This window comes from Chrysochloris asiatica, unplaced genomic scaffold (genome assembly GCF_000296735.1).
Source record: "Chrysochloris asiatica unplaced genomic scaffold, ChrAsi1.0 scaffold00065, whole genome shotgun sequence".
Taxonomy (NCBI): Eukaryota; Metazoa; Chordata; class Mammalia; order Afrosoricida; family Chrysochloridae; genus Chrysochloris; species Chrysochloris asiatica.
In genome coordinates, this window is record NW_006408583.1 from 5,343,085 (window position 1) to 5,367,382 (window position 24,298).

Below are 24,298 nucleotides of genomic sequence, written 5' to 3' on the forward strand. Positions count from 1 at the left end.
TTGGTAAGGTGGAGGGTCAGAGAAAAAGAGGAAGACCCCCAATGAGATGGAATGGCCACGTGTCAGCATCAATGGAATCAAGTGTGGAAACAGTAGTGAGGTTTGCCCAGGATCAGGCAAGTGTTTCGTTCTGCTGTGCATAAGGTCTCTATGGGTCGGTACCTACTCGATGGCACCTAACAACAACAACAACTGTGATAAGTAATACACATCTTAATCCTTTGTTGTTAAGTGCCATTGAGCTAGTTCCAACTCATAGTGACCCTGTGTAGGGTATCAGAGGAGCAGCTGATGGTTTTGAACTACTAAACTTGTGGCTAGCCATCTTGTGAGGATGCCTTTTAAGAAAAAGAAAGAAAATGATCCAATTAAGACAGTGACTTCCAAGAGGATCTGCTGGGTCACTTAAATTTTAGGCCGAAGCGACAGCTCAAGATTATGGAGACTGTTTTTTAGGAATCTAAGAGGATATTCTTGAGTTTTCCAACGGATACAGGATGATAATAAGGAGGAGGTACTAAGAAAATTGAAAACTACATTGATGAACGTCAAGAGAGCTATGCTGAGAAATTTTTGTCCATTACAATATAACTCTGGTAGCGTGGTGGTTACGAATTGGGCTGCGAACCTTAAGGTCAGTGGTTCGAAACTACCAGCCGCTCCGCGGGAGAAAGATGAGGCTTTCTAATCCCGTAAGGATTTACACCCTCGGAAACCCTGTACAGGGTCACTATGGGTTGGAACCGACTCGACAGCACTTAACAACAACAACAACAACAATATAACTGCTCATTCTTTGAGGGCAGCAAAGTCTAGCCTAAGAGAATTTTGTTGAAAAACTTATTCCATTCACCATACAGCCCTGATCTTACCACTTTAGATTTGTTTTTATTCTAAAGCTCAAAGAACATTTAAAAGGAGCATGATGTGAGGCCTCTGAGAATGCCAATACAGTCGTTTTGACATGGTGTAAACTGAAGACTTCTAAATGCTTCAGGAAAGGGTGGTTTTGCTAGGTGCCATCCAGTTGGTTCACACTCATAGCGACCTTAAGTGGAAGAGAATGAAACACGGCCTGATAATGCATCAGCCTCATAATTGTTGTTACACTTCAGTTCACTGCTGCTGCCACTGTGCCAATGCATGTTGTTAGGAGTCTTCCTTTTTTTCATTTACTCTACACTGTACCACCTATGATTTCCTTCTTCAGGGACTGATCCCTTCTGAGAACATGTCCTAAGTTTGCGAGACCAAGTGACGCCATCCTGGCTTCTAAGGAGCATTCTAGCTGTACGTCTTCCAAAATAGATTTGTTTGTTCTTCTGGAAGTCCACAGTACTTTGAATATTCTTCTCCAAAACCATTATTAAAATAAAATAATTATTCTATGGTCTTCCATATTCATTATCCAATTTTGACATGCATGTTGCTGAAGGAGAATATCGAAAGTGCCATGGGCTGCCAAAAGCACCAACTGATCCGTGTTGGAAGAACTGCGACCAGAGTGCTCCTTGGAGGCCAAGATGGCCGAACTTCATCTCTCATACTTCGGACATATTGTCAGGAAGGAGCAGTCACTGGCAACGGGTATCATGTTTGGTAAGGTGGAGGGTCAAAGAAAAAAAAGGAAGACCCCCAATGAGACGGACTGGCCAAGTGGCAGCATCGATGGACTCAAGCGTGGTAACTATAGTGAGGTTGGCCCAGGATCGGGCAGTGTTTCGTTTTTTTGCTGTGAAGTAGATTCCTTGCTCCTCCCTCCTCTATCCTTTTACTTTAAATATTGTCCTAAATGTGTAACACAGTATAAAGAATTTATAAGGATTTGTAAAGACGTTTCGTTCATTTTTTTAAAAAGTGCCTGTAACAGTGTTGGGTAAAGCCTCCCTGCCCCACATCCACATGTCTCCTTCACTGTGTCCCTGACTCCTCTCTAGGCAACAGCTAAGATGTCCTCCTTCTGAAAAGTCCAGTCTATATCTTGGAAATCAATGGCCTTCCCTGGAAAAAAAAAGCTAAACTGAATAGAGAGAAATACTGTTAATTGATGGTAAATGTTGGGGATTACAATCATTGTAATGAAACAAAGTATATGATTTGTTGAATGTAAAACTGATGATCTGTCCTGTAAACTTTCACTCAATTCACAATAAAAACTTAAAAAAAAAAACAAAAAACATTCAGTATCCCCTGTTCTGTGCTAACAACTGCCTTTTAGTCTAAGTACAGGTTTCTCATGAGCACATTTAAGTGTTCTGGAATACCCACTCTTTGAAACATTTTCCATAGTTTGTCATAATCCATACAATCGAAAGTCTTTGCATAGACAGTAAAATAAAAGTAAACATCTTTCTGGTATTCTCTGCTTTCAGCCAAGATCCAGCTGAGGTCAGCAACGATACCCCTCATTCCACATTCTCTTCTGAATCCGGCTTGAATGTTTGTCAGCTCCCTCACAATGTACCATAGGCAGCAGTTTTTTAAATTATCTTTAGCAAAATTTAACTTGTGTGTTACATTAATTACATTGTTTGATGATTTCCGATTTCCAGCTGTACTTCTTCCAAAACAGATTTGTTTGTATCCTATGCCAGTCTCTATCCACCATATCTCAAAAGATAGTAACCATTCCTTAAGACTATCTCTCCTAGCTTCACACTGGCAGTACAATAATTAATGCAAAGTAGTGTCATCACAATATACATTCCCAAGAGTTAAGTATATCTTACCTTTGCTTACATATATCTCTGATGGATGCTGCTTTTGCAATCAGTTTCTCCCACTGGATCTCCTTGCCCACAGACAGAGAAGGCACATCGGACATAGCCATGAACCTCTGTAGTTCAGGATACACACGATCCTAAGAAGGTAAATTCACAGCATTTTCACCTCCAAGTCCCACACTTTACAAGTTATAATGTATTTCTTCCAATCAACAGAGAAGAATACTGTAATGATTGCTGGAGATTCATTTTATAAAACAAGAAGAGAGTAAATCTCAATCTAATTATAAGGGCTATAATCAAATATAACTATATTTCTATAACTTATTCACACAAATGGAAAGATAAATTTCAGAAATAAGGAAAACAGGTTATTTATGTTCTCATACTTTCTGAGGGTCAGTCAAGCTTTCTGGCATTACACTGAAAAAGCATCACAAGTGAATCAAAATCTCTGAATGCAAACACTGATGGCACAAACTTACTAATACCATTTTGTCAAAGCACTTTTACACTCGAGGACAAAATCATTGGTCCTAATGAAACCAACATTTTTCATGCTTACACAAGAATATATCTGAGCTCACCTGCTTTTCCCACAATGATGTCAACAAGCGCAAAGTAACAGCTCTTAGTTGTGGAGTGGTTCCAAGCAGTTGGATGATTCGTAGAATTTGACCTATGCACACCTAGAATATATTACACAATCATTCGTTTTGCAAATAAAAACATGGACAAACCACAGGTTAGCAAAAGCCTTTTTAACCATTATTATACCTACAGACAGAAATGGAAGCCTAGTGCTTCTGATGTCCGGATTGGGGAGCGGTTTGGGGAAGAAGGCTGATAGCAACTCAGAGGTTATAAGGACCTAATTTGATACAACAGCCAAAGGAAAATTTTGGTATTAAGTCATTTGAAAATATTCCAAGATATATAGTATAACAAATCCTTTTGCCTCTAGACATTGTTGTTGTTCTAAAGTGCCATCAAACTGGTTCTATTAGTGACCCTGTATATGGTTTCCAAGGAGCAGCTGGTGGGTTTGAACCACTAACCGTGCATTTAGTAGATAAGAGCTTATCCTACAAAGGCACACAAAGACTATCTTTTATGCATTGTTGCTAAATTTCGCCAAATCGGTTCCGACTCAAAGCAACTCTGTATAAGGTGATGGTGGTGGTGGCTATGTGCTGTGGAGTTGGTTCCGTCTGATAATGACCCTGTACAGGGTTTCCGAGGCTGTAAATCTTTATGGGAGCAGAAAGCCTCATCTTTCTCCCGCGGAACAGCTGGTAGTTTTGAACTACTGACCTTGAGGTTTGCAGCCCAATTCATAACCACTAAACTAGCTTTTTAATCTTTACAGGATTAGAAAGTTTCATCTTTCTCCTGTGGAGCAGCTGGAGGGCTTGAACCATTTACCTTGTGGTTCCCAGTCCAGTGCTTAATTGTGGCCCAACAAAAAAAGCTACAGTCACTACAGAATTAAGGGTGCCAAATTTCATATATCAGAATTCAAATATTATTCATGTCATAGTGTTTTTTTTCCCCCTCCAATAAACTGGTTAGTATACGAACCTTGTGCACACCAAGAGTAGGTAATGTATACAGGATATCATTGTATAAAACAGGATCCAGTGGTCTTCCTAGTTTGAACATCAAAACTGGAATTAGATTTGGAACCTAAAATGAATTTTAAAACATATTAATTATGCATTGATCTAAGAAAAATCAAACTACAAACCAATCTTTGTTGCTTTTTCTTTAAAAGAACAGTATCACTATGCATGAATTAAAAGATATAGAGACTCAAAAGAGGGAATAAATCCTTACAGCAAGAATTATCCCCACCCCCTCCACACACAGAGTAGACAGGGATGGGCAACTTGGACATTGGCTACCCAAAATGGGGGGTGGGGGACGCTACAAAGGCAAGAAGCGACTGGCTTACAAGCTTTCAAGAGGGAACCTAGATCCAGAGGGCCTGGAGGAAGGTAGAATCTCCAGTGAATAGTATCCAATCTGTCTAGGTGGAGCTGATGCAATGAAATGCAGATGGGTCTCTTGTGATACAACAGTAAATAATTGTTATCAGGACTGATTGTGAGGGTTGGAAATGTAAAGGTAGATGTTTTATAGCAAGGAGGGGAGTGATTAAGTTTTCAGTCTAGGAGCGGAGGTCCCTAGGACCATCAAGGGAGAAGAGCAGAGAGCAGGAACCTGCCCAGAGAAGCAGTGATGCCTGAAATGGAGGCAGAGATGATGATGTGGAGAGATGGAGCAGCTGGAGACTTTAGATCCAGAGAGGGAAAGCAACTGTGTGCTGAAGACCTGGGGGGTACGGGGGCAGGAGGGCAGGATTGCAGGGTATACCCTTTGGTTGGTTGATGATGCATGGAGGGGATTGTAACCATGGCAATGGGATGATATACGATAGAAAGAATGTAAAAAAAAAGATATAGAGACGGTCAAGGTTTATAAATACTAAGAGTATAGTTCTTTTTATTTGTTCTTAAGTGCCGTTGACTCACTTCTGACTTATAGCAACAGAGGAGTGGCTGGTGGGTTTGAAGCACTAGCCTTCACTTAGCAGTCCAGTGTTTTACGTACAGTGCCACAGCTCCAGATCCTAGCACAACACAATAAACACTGCCCTGTCCTGTTCCTTTACCTCAATTGCTTTTACACTTCAGTCCACTACTGCTGCCACTATGCCAATCCATCTCTTTGGGGTCTTCCTCTTTTACACTGACCCTCCACTTTTACAAGTATGATGCCTTGATAACATGTGTTAAGTATGACTTCTACAGTGTACTCTGGATGTACTTCTTCAAACACAGATTTGTTTGTTCTTTCTGGCAGTCCATGGTAATTTCAATATTCTTCTCCAACACCATAACTCAAATGCATCAATTTTATTTACATTCTTCCTTAATCATTGTCAAACTTTCACATGCCTATGAGGCTACTGAAAATATCATCGCATAGGTAAGGCCCACCTTAGTCTTAAAACTGAACACTTTAAAGAGGTTTTGTACAAAAGATTTACCTAATGTAATACATCGTTTGGTTTCTTGACTGCTGCTTCCATGAGTGTTGATTGTAGATCCAAGAAAATTAAGTCTTAAACAACTTCAATCTTTTCTCCATTTATCATGATGTTATTTATTTTCTAGTTGTGAGGATTTTTGTTTTCTTTACATTTTGGTGTAATCCATACGGAAGGCTGAGGTCTTTGATTTTCATCAGTATTTTAAGTCCTCTTCACTTTAAGCAAGAAAGGTTGCATCATCTGCATTTCACAAGTTGTTAGTGAGTCTTCCTCCAATCCTGATGACACATTCTTCTTAAAATAATCCAGCAACTCAGATTATTTACTCAGCATACAGACTTAATAAGTATGGTGAAAGGATGGAACCTTGGCCCACACATTTCCTGATTATAAACCACTCTTTATCTCCTTGTTCTATTATAACAATTGCCTCTTGGTCTATGTATAGGTTCCTCATTAAATGTCTATGTATGTTGTTGTTAAGTGCCGTCGAGTCGGTTCCGACCCATAGCGACCCTGTACAGGGTTTCCGAGGGTGTAAATCTTTACGGGAGTAGAAAGCCTGATCTTTCTCCCGCGGACCAGCTAGTAGTTTCGAACCGCTGACCTTAAGGTTCGCAGCCCGATTCGTAACCACTACGCTACCAGAGCTGGTTCCACAATTAAGTGCTCTGGAATATTGAGTCTTCATAATATTATTCATAGCTTGTTATGATTCACACAATAGAAGCCTTTGCATAGTCAATAAACATCTTTCTGGTATTGTCTGCTCTCAGTTAAGATCTATCCGTTGTCAGCAACGATATCCCTCTTTCTCTCTGAATCTCGCTTGATTTTCTCATGTACCCCATCAAAGCAGCCATCTTGTAATTATTTTCAGCAAAGTTTTACTTCCATGAGATAGTAATGATATTGTTCAATGATTTCTGCATTCTGCAGAGCAATCTCTCTTTGGAATGGACACAAATATGGATCTCTTCCAATCAGTTGACCAGGTAGCTGTCTTCCAAATTTCTTTGTATAGATGAATAAATGCCTCCAGTGCTGCATTAGTTTGTTGAAAGATTTCAATTTGTATCCTGTCAATTCCTGGAACCTTGCTTTTTGCCAATGTCTTCAGTACCATAGGTACTTGATGATATGGTACCCTTGAAATGGTTGAACTTTCCTTTTTTTAAAGTTTTTATTGTGAATTGAGTGATAGTTTACATGGGAGAACATCAGCTTTACATTCATCCTATCGTATTTTGTTTCAAAGCAATGATTACAATCCCCTCCATGCATCATCATTCAACAGCATTTGCTTCTATTCCCTCTGGGTTGTTTTTGTTTCTTGGTGTTTTGGATAAACACCAAAGCACTCAGGAACATATAACCATTCAAACAACCTAAGGGTATACCCCTCAAGCCTGCCCCCTGGCCATCAGCACACAACCCCTCTCCCTAGAGTCCCCAGCCACTCCATCTCTCCACATCTTTCTCTCTGCCTCCATCTCTGGCTTCACTGCTTCTCTAGATAGGGTCCCACACTCCACTCTTCTCCCTTAATGGTCCCAGGGTGCTCCGCTCCTAGACTGCAAGATCAACCACTCCCCTCCTTTTGTTACAAAACGTCTACCTTTACATTTTTTGCTTGTTTTTAAAGTTATTATTGTGAGGTTTACATGGGAGAATATCAGCTTTACACTCATCCTATCATATTTTGTTTCATTGCGATGATTACAATCCCCTCCATACATTATCATATAACCCCAAAGGGTACACCACACAGGCCCGCCACCACCCCCCACCCTCCCGGCCACCAGCACACAGCCCTTCTCCCTCCCTGAGTCCAGTGTCTCCAGCTGCTTTATATATCCTCATCATTTTCTCTGTCTCCATCCCTGGTATCACTGCCTCTCTGGGTAGGGTCCCGCTCTCCATTCTTCTAACTTGATGGTCCCAGGGACATCCACTCCTGGGCTGCAAAATCAATCACTCGCCTCCCTTTGTCAAAAAACATCTACCTCTACTATATTTCCTAGCTTCACAGTCAGACCTGATGGCAATTATTCACTATTGTACAACAAGAGTCTTATCCCTATTTCCTTTCACCAGCCCAGTCCCAACGAATTGGAAATCATTCAGTGGTGATTCTGCCTTCCCCCAGCCCCGTTTGGAACTAGGCTCCATCTTGAAAGCCAGTCACTTACCTTTATAGGCCCCTCCATTTTGGGTAGACAATGTCTATGTTGCCCATCCCTGTCAACCCTGTGTACCGAGGGGGTGGGAGTGATCCTCGCTATAAAGATTTGTTCCCTTTTTTGAGCTACTACATCCATAAGTGTAGGCAAAGTTCATCAAATTGTAGCAGGTTACTCTTTTTTTTTTTTCCCTCTTCATTCTTCTTCTAGTCGAGTTCTGATCATCCAGCCATCGAAGCCAGGTCAAGTGGGTACTATCTGCAAGTATGGGTATTCTTGTGCATCTCTCCTCACTTCATATCAGCTGGACGATTCACTCTCTGCTCTAGTCCTCTGTGGCCATGTCACTGCCTCTGGGTCCAGGAGTCCCCAGGTCTTGCTGTACTGCTGGCCATCCAGGTCTCCACTCAGATTCACGGGGATCTATTGAACATGGTCGGGTTTAGCTCACAACTTCATTGCTGTTTTTTCTCCATTTTCCCTTATAGATGACCAACATGGTCACCAGCCAGACCACATGCCTGCTTGCATATTCCCTTTGAGTCTCAGTCTTGGAAGGGGGTTTGCTCTGAGGGGTCCTGACCACTTGCCTTGATGGCTCCCGGGTGAACAGCTTACTTGTTCTTCTAGTAATCAATCAGACTGCCGTTATTGTTTCAGATTTTTACTGCCAGTCTTTCTTTCACTAAGTATCTTCTGTTCTTCTAGCTGCTCCAGACTGGTCTACTCGTCCTGTCCAGTGGAAATTTCCTACCTCAGTCAGTTCTGGATGGGGTTCTGGATTCCACCTATGGGCTAGGCAAAGAAGGCACAAGAAGGAAAAAGGAGGAAAAAGTCTGTAGAATCCCCCGCACCTCCTTTTGCAAATGTCACTGCACCGTTTTTTAGCACTGGTTGCCAGTGCTGGTCTGGCTGTAGCCCCGCCCTCTGAACTATACCCAGGTGGGGTGGCTACAGAGGGCATCTGGTTTCCAGAGATTCCTAATTCGCAGTATTTTCCTTTATATTGTGATTTTTTTTTCACTTGCAAGTGAGGGAAACTGACATCTTGGACCTTATGGTAGATCCTGAGCTCTGGTGTTGTTCTGTGACTACAGCTTCTGTGGGTTTTCAATCCCTTCCCTATGGAGCCTTTCCTACTGGCTGTCTCTGCTGCCACCCAATCTGGAAGACCTACCTTTACATTTGCAACACTGGACAATCAGTCCTGGTAGCAATTATTCCCTATTGAACCACAAGAATCTTATCCCATCTCCTTTCACCAGCTCTGTCCAGACAGGTTGGAAGCCATTCAGTGGCGACTCTACCTTCCCCTGTATCCTCTGAAACTAGGCTACCTCGTGAAAGCTTGTAAGCCAGTCACTTCGTGCCTTTGGAGCCTCCCATTTTGGATAGCCAATGTATAAGTTGCCCATTCCTTTCAACCCTGTGTACTGAGGGGGTGGGAATGATCCTCACTGTAAAGATTTGTTCCTTCTTTTGAGCTACTACATCCATAAGTATAGGTCAAGTTGACCATTTCCTTTTGGTATAGATACTGACTGTGTATTCCCCACCCCCTTTCCATCTTCTTTTGATGCTTTCTGAAGCGTTCAATATTTTCCCCCTAGAATCCTTCAATATTGAAAGTCAAATCTTGAATTTTTTCTTCAGTTCCTTCAACTTGAGGACTGCTGAGTGTGCTCTTCCCTTAGGTTTTCTAATTTCAGGTCTTTTCATTATAATAATCTACTTTGTCTTCTCAAGATGCCCTTGAAATATTTTGTTTAGCAATTTTATTTTCTCATTGTTTCCATTCACTTTAGCATCTTTAAGTTGGAAAGCAAGTTTCAGAGTGTCTACTGACATCCATTTTGGCCTTCTCTTTCTTTCCTATCTTTTTAATGACCTTTTGCTTTCTTCCCATATGACAATGATATCACCCCATAACTCTTTGGTCTTTGGTCTTTAGTGTCTAATGCATCAAATTTGTTCTTGAGATGGTCTCTAAATTCAGGTGACATATATTTAAGGTCACCTCTTAGCTCCTGTGTACTGGTTTTAATTTTCTTCAGCTTTAGCCTGAAGCTACATAGGAGTAACTAGGAGTCTATTCCACTGTACGGCACTGACCTTGCTTTGGCTATGATAGGGACCTTTTCTACCAATGTAGTCAATTTGATTTGTGTATTCCATCTGATGACGTCCATGTGTATAGTTCCCTTTTATGTTGATTAAAAAATGAAGTCACTGGTCTTGCAAAATTCTACCATTCAATCTCCACCATTATTTCCATCACCAAGGTCATGTTTTCCAATTACTGATCCTTCCTCTTTTTCTCCAACCTTTGCATTTCAATTGCCAGTAATTATCAATATATATTGATTATATGTTTGATCAATCTCAAACTGAAGAAGTTGGTAGAATTCTTTCATTTCAACATTACTGACTTTAGTAGTTGGTACAGAAATTTAAATAATGGTGGTATTAACTAGTCTTCTTTTAGGCGTATCACAGACAGTGTTGTACGTCAAGATAGACCTTGAAATGTTCTTCTGATGATGAATGTGATGCCATTCCTCTTGAATCTGTCACTTATGGCATAGTCAGCATGTGACTATCAGATTCAAAATGGCCAATACTGCTCCACTGCCAATCTTTATGTGCCTTTCAGTTTATTTTTGACAACTTCCAATTTCCCTAGATTCATACCTTATACATTCCATTTTCTGATTATTAATGCATGTTTACAGCTGTTTCTCATTGTGAGTTGTACCCCATCAGCAAAGGAAGGTCCCAAAAGCTTTACTTCATTCATGTCATCTTGGTTGACTTTGAGAAGATAGTTCTTCCCCACATGACCAAATGACCCAGCAAATCCAACCCTAGTGTTGTTGGTGTTGTCAAGTGCAATCGTCGAGTCAGTTTCGACCCATAGCAACCCTATATAGGGTTTCTGAAGAGTGACTGGTGAACTTGTAATTCAAACCACTGACCTTGTAATTCAAACCAATCTTGCAGTCCAGCACATTAGCCCACAGAGCCAACCTAGTGTGTATACCTATATACTTAGTGTATCAACTCTAGTGTATATACCCCCAAATAAATAAAAACATATGATTATATAAAAACTTATACATGAATTTTCATAAGAGCATTATTCACAATAGCAAACAATTAGAAACAATCCCAATGTTTTTAAAATATAATGGTATATTACTCGGTCATACAAAGGAATGTATAACTGATAACATGCTATAAGCATGGATGAGCCTTGAAACCATTGTGCTAACTGAAAGGAACCAGCCACAAAAGACCATACATTAGATGAACTCCACTTATATAAAATACAGACGAGGCAATCCTATAGCAACAGAAATTAGATTCCTGGTTTCCAATGGCTAGGGTCCCTGTTTCAGTTCCTCCTATACTGGGGGGTATTGACTGAGAAAAATGGGAAGTAACTTCTGATGAGCCTAAGTTTTAGTTTTGAGGTAGTAAAATTGGTCTAAAATTGATTGTAGTTATGATTGCACAACTCTATGAAAATACTAAAAGTCACTAAACAGTATATTTTTAAAGGATAAACTGTATCTCAATCACATCTCAAAGCAGATTGCTTTAAAAAATTTCAATTCAAAATAATTTAGTGAAAACCTACTATGAGAAAGGCACAGTATTTGATGGCACCAAATGCTGTGCCATAAAATTTTATTTGCAATGTACTACCATGGGCTGCCAAAAGAACCAACAGATCCATGTTGGAAGAAGTGCAGCCAGAGCGCTCCTTGGAGGCCAGGATGGCCAAACTTCATCTCTCATACTTTGGATACATTGTCAGGAGGGACCAGTCGCTGGAGAAGGGTATCATGTTTGGTAAGGTGGAAGGTCAGAGAAAAAGAGGAAGCCCCCCAACGAGAAGGATTAGCCAAGTGGCAACATCAATGGACTCAAGCGAGGCAACAGTAGTGAGGTTGGCCCAGGATCGGGCAGTGTTTCGTTCTGCTGTGCATAAGGTCGCTATGAGTTCATGCTGACTCGATGGCACCTAACAAAAACAACAACAACTATCACAGATTCATTATCTATTACTTGTTAAATTTCCACTAACTCTGCTAATTTTAGAACACCTGCTCCATCTAAACTTGTAAGACATTTATTTGAATTCATTTAAAAAAAAAAAAAAATCCTCTTACCCCCACCACCAAAACATGATAGTTAACCATTAACGTATTAATGAGCCTGCCCATAATGCATTATTGCAGCATTTGGAGTCATGCACATAATTACTGCAGTCTCACAGCCAAAATTTACGATGTTTTTAACAAGTGCTGGAGTTCTATTAAAAGTTCCATCCCCCTCACACTGCACAAATGAAGGAAGACAAATTTTTGAATTGGCTTCTTATTTCCCATTTTAATTAAAAACAAAAGGTTATCTTAGATTGCCTTCCACAGGTTTCAATGAATTTTTCTTTGTGGGAATGATTTCTACCAAGACACTTGGACAGATACTTAGTTCCAGGAAGGGCAATCAGTAAACATAGTGGCCTTTTACAGAATACTATATTTAGGCAAGTGACTTTCAAACAGATGTTTTAATTATATTGTCAGGAGACAAAAGACTCTATGCCTCAGAGTACAGATCTTTTATTAGCCTAGGTCTTAAGGAAATATGTAAGGGTATTTATTTTTCTGTGACAAATTCAGAATCAAGAAAAGTACAAAACCTTTACAGTAAATAATCTTACACCAAATACAATTCTTGAGACTATTAATGTGGTAGTTAAATGCCATGGAATCTGTTCCGACTCACAGCAACCCTGTACAGGGTTTCCGAGGCTATAAATCTTTACAGGAACAGAAAGCCTCATTTTTCTCCCATGGAATGGCTGGTAGTTAAGAACTGCTGACCCTGAAATTAGTAGCCCAACTTGTAACACTACACTACAATCTAAATTAAATCCTCAATTGAATGGGGGAAACTTAGTAAGGACATTTCATTAGGAAAACTCCACTTCATAATTCATGTGATGCTCTCCACATAGCGTTCAGGCTGTAACGAGAATGACTGCTCCGATTCTAATTGAAATTTAACATAAAATGATAAGTTCCCTACAGCTCACTATTACAAGACCTTCTGGTTTCAAGGTTTCGTTTTTCTCCTTCAGAATTCAAGTACTTCATAAACAAAATTATTTAGAAGCAAGGGACTGGTTTATAAGAGTCCAAAGAGCCCTTGTCAAGTTCATGCAGTCACACAATTTTACAGATGATGAAACTGAAGCCCAAAGGAACTACAAAGGTGGCTGATGATAGAATGAAGTTGGATTCCATGTGTCAGGTCGCCACTTCATCCCACCTCTGCAGAGTGAACACAAATGAAGACTTCAGGCTACCAATACCAAGAATAAAGAGTTATCATGAAAGTTGTTTCCCTATAAATCAACAAACACACACACACAAAAAAAAACAAAACAGGAAAAAATAAGCCAGAGAGATACAAACTATATAGTCAAGCAAAGAAAGAGCACAATATAAATGTTCAACTACATAGTCCATGAGAAACATGCAAGTTGACAACATTTATAAAGACGCACAGAAAACAACAACAATCTTTCACATGGTTTTATAATGAACACTGTGAATACTGCTACCTACTTATAAATTATGTGAAACAAAAATGGGACTATGTTATAATTCATCTTAATTATATCAGATCAGAATACATAATTAATGTTTATTATTATTATTCTTTTTAAAAGAATATTAAATAACTAAACAAAATTATTCTAAGTAGAAAATAATCAAGATCCCCATGAAAAGGAATAAATCAAGATATGATCATTTAATGGCAATGAAAGGCACAAATTCAAAGCAGTATCTGGTTTTCCTTAATGTTTTAAAATTCTTTACTGAACTATAAGATGTAGTTCAGTATAGCTTTCCTGGTTCCTATTTTACTCAGATCCTAAGATTAAATAAATGCTGTGCCATCTTTGCATGACTTTGTTCTGTGAAAGAAAGGAACTGTATAGTCTCTATGCATAACTGCATCTGCCATTCAAAAAGTCAGTGGAAAGATAACAGTATGTGTTAAGTAAGTGAAAAAAAAAATAAAGCTTGAATTTTTTTATATAAAAAAGACCTAAACTGATTAAAAGATACATTGAAAAAGAAGCATAAATGCAATATTTAATATTGTACCATTAAAAGAGATTTAAAAAATTATTTATTCTATAAAAAAGGACATAATGTACTACTGTGCTCTGAAGAACTAGCTAATTCCAACTTCCTCAATAAACTGACATTTCGACTCCTGATATCTTCTTATTTTTAAAGTAACACATTGGAAAGCAGTCCATTATGGAAATGCTAAAAAGCTAATGATTTCTTTTACTCTTACGGGATCAACAGGCATGTAGCAACATCAAAAGAAAGGTAAATATAATATTATTTTATTCCTTTGAGATTCAAAAGTATTTATATCCTAACATTATAAATATATTTTCTAGGGTCTTGAACATTAACCTTTAAGAACCAAATAAGGTCAAGGAAAACAATGTATTTAGAATAACTGCCTACCACGTAATTTTCTCACTATGGTGATATATTACTCTAGCCTTATTAAAGTTCAGCTTAAGCATTTACTAATAATAGCAGCTAATATTTATCGAATATTTAATATAAATATTCTGCTAAGTACTGTATAGCAAATCATGATTATCAGCATGTTTCAAATGATGAAACTAAACCTCAGAGAGACCAAATAATTTGCCCAAGGTAACTGAGCTACTTAGTACATGGTCAAGTGAAGACTAATCAAGCAAGCTAACTTCAAAGGTTATACATGTATCCTTTTCAGCAGGCCAAAAGCAGGGATGACATCTTATTCACCTTTGTACCTAATTCTTCTTGTTGTTATTAAGTGCTGTCAAGTCAGTTCCAACTCATAGCAACTCTGCATAGGATTTCCAAAGAGGGACTGGTGAGTTTGAACTGCTGAACATGCAGTTCAAACTGACCTTTTGGTAGAGTGCTTTATCCTACGGCATCAAACATAGTACCCCACCATAAGCAAATGCTTTTAGGATCAATCAATGATTTTCTTATATGTTCCCATTCAGCACAATGGGTCCTGTAGTCTTCTGTTTTGTCAATGATGCTGCTATTATAGTCTGTAAATAAACAGTAAAGAATACCACTTGGGAAAAAAAAAAAGAAAAAAAAACTTGAAGCAAGTCTCTCACCAAATTAACTTGAAACCAGAAAGATTTATCTTTTGGGCAAAGGTTACTAGAATGTCAAAAGCTTGGGCATCATCAGAATTTGAGGTAAACTGAATAAAAGGAACTATAAAAATCAAACAAAATAACAATAATACATACACATCATTCAGCAATTATTACAGAACAGGTATTGTATGCTGAATTCTCTCACTTAACCCACACAATGGTTTCATGAGGTCTTCATTTTAGAGATGAGAAAACACAGTTATAACAAAATCTATAAAATATTTTACAATATTTTAAAGAAATAAAACAAAAAAGCTGCATTAAAGATGAGGTTTATGCAACTTTTTAAAAATAATCAACATTTATTGAGTGATTACGAGGCTTTCTATTCCCATAAAGATTTACAGCCTTGGAAACCCTGTACAGGGTCGCTATGAGTCAGAACTGCATGCCACATAACCACCACCATATAGTATATTATACCAGGTTATACAATGCTAAGTTGTTTGAAACACAAGAAAATATTCAAGCCTCCAGCTGCAATATATAAGAATTCTATAAACAAAATATTTTTTAAAAACATGGGCAGCAACAAAAGAAACTGGATAAGCAGAACATAGGAAACTAACAAGAGAAGCAGTAACACTAGAGATAGAGGCAGAGGTGAAGGCATCGAGAGAGAGAGCAGCTGAGGACTCTAGACTCATGGAAAGAGAAAGGCTGTATGCTGGTGGGTAAGAGGCTGGCTTGCAAAATGTGGCCTTTGGTTGTTTAAATGATTATATATTCCTACATGTTTTTGTGTACATCAATAAAAATTTTAAAAAACAGGGAATAGAGTCAAATACTGTTAACCAATAGTGCATAGAGGAGAGCATGGAGGAGATTGTAATCATTGCAATAAAACAAAATATGACAGGTTGAGTGCAAAACCGATGTTCTGCCATGTAAACTAGCACTCAACTCACAGAAAAAGCTTTTTAAAAAGAAAGAAAGAAACTGGAAGGGATCCACAGAGTCACTGTACCCAAAACAATTTTGACTGGTAGGCATTCAACTATTTCAGGAGGTAGTATATGATCAAGAACCAATGGCATTGAAGGAAGAAGTCCAAAATGCATTGAAGACATTGACAAAACACAAAGTTCCAGAAATTATAAAATCCCAATTGAGATTTTTCAACAAATGAATGTTAATCTTCTATGCCAAGGAATATGGAAGACAGCTACTTGGTCAGTTGAAGGTAAGAGATTCATAACTATGCCTGGTACAAAGTAAGGTGACTCAAGAGAATGCAGCAATGATCAAACAATACTAATGTATCACATGCAAGTAAAATGTTGCTGAAGATCATTCAAAATCAGTTGTAAAAGTATAAAATTTGATCTTAATTCAGAAGATAATGTAGAATGAGGGATGTCAGATTGTTCTTGACTGAAAGCAGAGACTACCAGAAAGATGTTTACTTGTGTTTTATTGATTATGCAAAGGCATTTGACTGTGCAGAAATATAACAAATTGTAGATAGCATTGTGAAGAAGTGAAATTCCAGAGCACTTACTTGTACTTATAAGGAATCTGCACATAAACCAAGAGACAAGAAGTCAAATAGAACAAGGGAAGACTGCATGGTTTAAAATAAGGAAAGGTGCACATAAGGGCTGTATCATTCACCACACTTAATTCAATCTGTATGCTGAATAAGTAATACAAGAAGTCACAGTTTATGTAGAAGAATGTAGCATTAGGATTCGAGGAAGACTTATTAACAACCTGCAATATGTAGATGATACAACATTACTTGCTGACAGTGAAGATAACTTGAAGAACTTACTTATGGAGATCAAAGACAAGACTTCAACATGGATAAATTGTCAAGGATTTCATTTTACTTGGATCCACCACCAGTGCCCATGGAAGCAAGAGTCAAGAAATCAAATGCCGCAATGCACTGAGAAAATCTACCTCTAAAGTGTTAAAAAGTAAAAATGATAACTTCAGGACTAATGTGCATCTGACCCAAGCCTTGGAATTTTCAATCACCTCATAAGCATGCAAAAGCTGGACAATGAATAAGGAATATGAAAGACAAATTGATGGCTTTGAATTATGGTATTGGTTAAAGTACTGAATATACCATGGACTGCCATAAGACTGAACAAATCTGTCTTGAAAAAAATTCAGGTGGACTTCAGAAAATTCATGGGAATATATCATTATTTTTTAATCCCATTTTTCCATGAACTTTTTGAAGCCCCTTCATATAGTCACAATGTATTTTAGAAGTGAGTATAATGAGACCTTTTTTAAAATATACTTTCAACTTGTTTTTAGGTAGCACCAGTCCCTGGAGAAGAACATCATTCATGGTCAAAAAGAGGGTCAGCTGCAAAGAGGAAGACCTTAAGTGAGACAGACTGACAGAATGGCTATAAGAACAGGCTCAAACATGCAACAGTTTGAGCAGGGTTTCATTCTGGTGTACACAGGATCCCTGAGTCAGGAGTGACTTGATGACATCTAACAACAACAACAACAAGATAAATTACCAGTTAATGCAACCAAGATATAAGCAGGTGTATAAACAACATTCTTATCAATGGAGGAAAGATTGAAGCTGTCAAGGCCTTCATTCTTCTTGGATCAACTACCAACACTCATGGAAGCAGCAGTCAAGAAATCAAACGATATATCGCATTAGGCAAATCTGCTACAAAAGACCTATTTAAAGTGCTCAAGAGCAAAGATGTCAGCTTGAAGATTAAGGTGCGCCTGACCCAAGCCCTGGTATTTTCAATAACCTCATATACATGTGAAAGCTGGACAGTGAATAAGGAATACCGTAGAAGAAGTGATGTTTTTGAGTTATGGTGTTGGAGGAGAATATTGAAAGTGCCATGGGCTGCCCATAGAATCAACAGATCTGTATTGGAAGAAGTGCAGCCAGAGTGCTCCTTGGAGGCCGAGATGGTCAAACTTTGTCTCTCGTACTTTGGACATATTGTCAAGAGGGACCAGTCACTGGAGAAGGATATCATGTTTGGTAGGGGAACAGAAGACGACCCACAATGACATGGATTGGCCAAGTGGCATCATCAGTGGGCTCAAGTGTGGCAACAACAGTGAGATAGTCCCAGGATCAGGCAGTGTTTCATTCTGCTGTGCGTAAGGTCACTATGAGTCAGCATCAACTCGGTGGCACCTAACAACAACAACAATTAGGCTAAATCCTGCTACAAATAAATCCTACCACCACCATCTAATTAAAATATTAACAAACCTGACTACCAATAACTAATGATCCAGTAATAAATTTCCTGTTGAATTCAGACAATCCCTTAAGATAAACTTCAAATTTTACATTTGTATGAGACTTTACAGTGTTTTTTCATGTGTTGTTGTTGGTAAATGCCTTTGAGACAGTTCCAACTCATAGCAACCATGTATAGGGTTTTCAAGGAATAGCCGGTCAATTTGAACCACTGACCTTGCATTTCACTGTATGATTTTTTAACCCTCACACCACCACTGAAAAGTACTAGATGTTGGGTGGTATCTTACAAGATGCCTCTTAACAGGGTTTGATTTGTATTCTGTGGCTTGCTTTATGATTACTATCTAGGATTGGGGGGGTGGGGGGAAGAGTTACTCAGGCCTCCTACCAAATTAGTTCTAGGTTCCACATTCCTTTATTACTAGAATTAATGGCTTTGGGCTAAACCAGGTATGCAAAAGATGTAATTACAAATTAAATAAAAAAGGCCTGAAAACTAAAACTCCAATAGCTTATCATTTTTTAAAAAAAGAAAGGGGGGGAGATTCATTTTTAAAATAAGCCTTCACATAAAAAAAAACCCTTAATTAGTATCAATAAGAGCTAAGTTATCTATAGAGCTCCTTTTTGAAAGAAAATCTGTATTAGAGCTCAAACCTTGGTCCCTCTTGAAAAATAAAGCAATATTCAGTATACACTAAATGATCAGCTTAATTTTTAATGGGTAAATGATATGGCAAGAATGGTTCAGGTACTTGTAAATGCTAAATGTCTGGGTATGTCTTCATTGGCTTTTGAACAGTTTCAAAGAGCAGACGTGAAGATTCATTAGCTCTTAGCACATATGAACCTGCTCCGAAGGCAGCCAAGAGAGTTGCCTAGCAACAGTGCATTTTGCATCTCTCATCATCCCCAAAGATGCTGCTGCAGCAGCTAGGTCAAGCCTCTCATTAGCAGCCTGACAAAGGGTTTCTATCTCCCATTTTGCAAAATTATTTTTATTTCCAGGTGAAGCTCAAATATGTATGTATTATTCCCACTAACAATGTATTCCTTTTCCTGTTTCTTTTTCTTCCCAAACCCCACTTCAACAGATATGTTTTAATGAACCCATCAAAATACCTGTAACAAAGGAGGCACTAAAAAATACAACAGAATTTATATGCTTACACACATCACTGTAATAGTCACACATCTTTTGAACTATAAAGTAAGGAAGGTTTAGAAGAAAGTGGAAGAGGGAAAAACGCTGTAATCAAATAATGTGAAGAAGAAAAATGTATCCTTCAGAACAAAATGTTTATCCTAATTAATTGGAAAACTAGAGTAAATATTCCTAGTCCTACATTATCCTTGCAAAAACAAATCTCAAACAATAGGAAAGAGAAAATTCCAGAGTGGTACTAAACTATAACTAAGTGGAATGATGTTTTATAATGAAAGTAATCTACTGGAAAGGAACCCTGGTTCTCAATTTAATAACTGTGTGATAAAGCTTTACCTCAGATCAATAGCTATTTATTCATTCCTGAAAATATTCCTTAAAATATTTACCACTCAGCAAGGTAGTCACACGGCACTAAAATATATACTTACATAAGCCCCCTTGTATGCATTCAAAGACCCTTAAAAGAAAATAAACAAAGACAGCAGATAGACTTTTCATTTCATGTATCTTAAAATGCTTAATTCAGATCTTGACATAAACCACATACACTGTGGTCCCTGGACAGATTGCAGAGCAAAGCGTGGGATTAGTGAACACAGATTAAGAGTCATGCAATGAGGAACATTTAAAGGTAACTGTCATCACACCAAATTAAATGAAGTACATTTTTTAGTGATCTGCTAGGAACAATTTGATTCCCACCCACCCCTTACCCCCTTTTCTTTTTAACATAGAAACAGCAGAGAATGAATCTTCAGAAGGATTTCCCAGAAGAGTGTCATTTACCACTAAAATATTTCATTCCAGCAGTTGAAAGACCATAAAAGGGTGAATGTCCTCCGGAGTCTCTAATAACGGTAATAGATCTTTTGTTACTATTCACAAGTGACCTCTCAGTCAGGCGATTTAATTTTTCCCCCTGCAGTATGGTTGGTTTCACACACAGTGTAATAACAGTTTTTGCACAACAAGACAATTCATCCGATTAGGAGGAGTATATTAAGTCTTTCATGAACAGTATGTGTCACTACAGCTTCAGCGAGGCTTAGATTTAAGACAACCTAATCTATACATGCGTGAGTCTTCATTTTTCTACTGTTACAAAAATGATTCCTGGACGTTCTTTAACAATTTTTCAGGCCATTGCCTGAACCCTCCCTGGCTTCAAAAGATAACTAAGAACTCATCAAATGCTCACTGAGTACTTTAAAACAGACATTATGAATTTTCCACTAGCAACAGAACTGTGCATAGGGATTCTCTTTTCTACACCAGTTATATGAACTTCCACTAATGTATTACAGCGAAGTGGAGAGCAGCCACACACAAAACAAGGCCAAACAGACTAACTGATCACTGCAATTGTTTTTACGCTTCAAACATTTAAGCAATACACCATTATTAGAAAGACAATACGATGTCACTGAGAAAAGCATTGGCTACAAAGTAAAATTTGGGAACTCAGAGAAGCACCAAAAATACAGAAGTGGAAACTAAAGGAAAAAGTGAAATGAATCAACCATCTAGCAATCTCAATTACAATCAAAGGTTCAGCATCATTCAATGCCCACAGAAGCCTAAACCTAAGAACATTTACCCATCTCTTCCTAGTCTGCTGATGAGACAAATACAGAGACAGTTAAATCCAGGCTCTCTACAGCAAAGGGCTATGGTGATAGTCTGAGGAATTCTCTGGGGTTCCCTTAACCTTACACCTTTAATGGATGCTGATAGGCTTGACTTCCACCCTCCATTTCAGAATCTGGGCCAGCTTCCCTGGGGAGCAGTGTCAGCACTCCTTCACTACAGGGCTACAAGTATCTTTCTATCTAACATGCCCCCAAAGACTATCTCCTACTGCTCCATGGCAGGCAGCCCAAACCTGTGAGATTAACATACTCCCTATAGACTTCTGATGCAGGTGAGATGCTGTGTTCCATTGAGTTTACTTGCTCTCCAGTCTCTAGAAATCCTGCTTCTTTCAGCAAAGACCTGTACACCCTCTAAGCAACTCTATGAGACCTAAGACGTTACCACCGCAGTTCTCTTGCCCATCCTTCCACTAGAAATATCAACACGTCTTTTTCTTGGACAACTTTTCGGCAGGCAAGCCAATTCTACACTGCAGTATGTGCCCACCATCCCAACAGCTCTACCACTCAAAACGGAATATAACAGGACACTAAATACACAGAGTCGATTGTCACCAGGGTAATTATCATTAATAATTAAGACTACTGGAAATAATGAAAGTATGCAATATTGAATTAGAGAAAATGTTAAAGAAATAAAACCTGATTATGTTCACATATATACTGTAACAAACTAATTAACCAAATGTTGCTAAGTACCAGTCCCTGCTGATATGTCTTAATGAATAGATCATTTGATCATTTTAAATTGGCACAATCATTGCACTAATGCAAATGAGCAAATGCAAACTGCATAACAACAGTAGCTTCAACACCTGCTTAGGTTTTAATGTTTTAACTCAGCCAATATCAAATTGTTCTGAACCAAAAATTAAAAGGATTTCATTTACTAAGATTTTATTGTAATCCAATTGACTCTAACCGCATCCATGGACTACACAAAGTCACCTTGGGTTCACCGGGATAGCACATGATTATATTGGACTGATTGTTGTGGTTGTTGTTAAGTGCTCCCAAGTCAGTTCTGACTCACAGTGACCTATATAGGAATTCCAAGGAGCAGCTGGTGGGATGAAACACCAACCTTGCGGTTAGCAGTCCAGTGCTTATCCAACAGTGCCAAACCAGGACTCCAGGATGGTAATGAGACTATAAAGTATTTGTATGTTAATTCAATCATTCAACAAACACATATTGAACCTTTCCAAGGCTACTTGAAGGGCAAAGAAAATATGTTTTACTCTCCCTTTAGGAATTCCTTTTATCAATTCTAATCTAATCTAAACTACTAGAAGTTTCCTTTTAAAAATAGCTTCCATTCAACACGCATACCTGTGTTTTTGTTGTTGTTGTTAAGTGCTATTGAGTCAGTTCTGACTCCCAGTGGTCCTGTATAGGGTTTCCAAAGAGCAGATGGTAGGTTTGAACTGCTGACCTTGTGGCTAGCAGCCCAGTGTTTATCCTACAGCACCACGATGGGCCACATCAAAATGCTAATATACTTATGCAAAATATACAATTATACAAAATGCTAATTGTACTTTTAAAAATATATTTATCAAGATTACCTGTAGGAAAACATAACTTCAGGTACTTTATGGAGTTGCTGACACATATGGAAAGAATGTCAAAATTTTAATTTTGTTTGGACTTTAAGAAACAAAATTTCACTTATTTTTGTTGTTGTTTTTAAGTGTCATCAAATCAGTTCTGACCCATAGGGTTTCCAAGGAGCTCATGGTGAGCTTGGACTGCCAACCTTGTAAATAGAAACAGAACATTGTCAAATACAGTACATAAAGATAAAAACATTATTAATAGCACCAGAATATTGTCAGATGAAGTGCCAGATGGTAAGTCCCTCAGGCTGGAAGCCACACAAAATACAATTGGGGAAGAGCTGCCTCCTCAAAATAAGAGTTAACTGTGGTGACGTGTATTGAGTAAAGCTTTCAGGACTTTCATTTACTGATAAGGCACAACTCAAAATGAGGAGAAACAACTGAACAGGATGACCTCCAATTAGAAGGACTGGCAGGGGGGCAGCAACAAGGAGCTCAAGCATAATAAAAAGTGTGAGAGTGGTGCAGGATGGGACAGTGTTTTGTTCTGTTATACACAGGATCGCTATAAGCTAGAGCCAACTTGAGAACACATCATAAGAACAACAACAGCTATTAATATCACACACAAGTAAAACTTTCTTGAAAATAATTTAAAAATGCTTCCAGCAGCACATTGACAGGGAGCTGCTAGAAATTCCAGCTGGATTCAAAACAAGAAATACCACTGTTGACATCAGATGAATCTTGACTGAAAGCAGAGGATACAGAATCATGGTTACTTGTGTTTTGTTGACTGTGCAAAGACATTTGTATGTGGTATGGATCATAGCAAACTTTGGATAACATTATAAAAAATGGGTATTCCAGAACAATGAATTATGTTCATGTGGAACCTGAACATAGATCAAGGGCTAGTGGTTCAAACAGACCAAGAGAATACTGCATGTTTAATTAGAAAACGTGTTCATCAGTTACATCCTTTCATCATACTTATTCAATCTATGTTGTTATTTTTAAAGTGCTGTAGAGCTGGTTCTGAATCACAGCAATCCTATACAGGGTTTCCATGGAGTGGGTGGTAGGTCTGAAATGCCAACCTTGTGATTAGCAGTCCAGTGGTTATCTTCAGCACCATATATACTGAGTAATAACCCAAGAAACTGGACTATATGAAAGAGAACTCAGCATCAGATTGGAGGAAGGCTCTATAATGAACTGTTATATGCAGATGATAGAACCCAAAAGAAAATCACCAAGACATATCATAGTCAAGCTCTCCAAAATCAAAGATTAGGAGACACTTCTGAAAGCAGCCAGGGAAAACAGAAGTGTCACATACAAAGGCAAGCAAGTCAGATTAAGCTCAGATCTCTCAGCAGAAACCATGCAAGCAAGAAGGCAATGGGGAGACATTTATAAAACCCTGAAAGACAAAAATTGCCAACCAAGAATACTTTATCCAGCA

General features: G+C 38.4%; 1 protein-coding gene across 1 annotated transcript in view; it reads right to left on the reverse strand.

The window, feature by feature from the left end:
• The window catches only part of FOCAD (focadhesin), a 354,257-nt gene that overhangs the window by 225,218 nt on the left and 104,741 nt on the right, over positions 1–24,298 (reverse strand). Inside the window, exons 11-13 of the mRNA XM_006864465.1 lie at positions 4,305–4,409; positions 3,311–3,412; positions 2,730–2,860 (exon numbers count right to left, since the gene is read on the reverse strand). Of these exons, the coding sequence (XP_006864527.1) occupies positions 2,730–2,860; positions 3,311–3,412; positions 4,305–4,409 (338 nt within the window). The remainder of the gene's footprint in view (positions 1–2,729; positions 2,861–3,310; positions 3,413–4,304; positions 4,410–24,298) is intronic.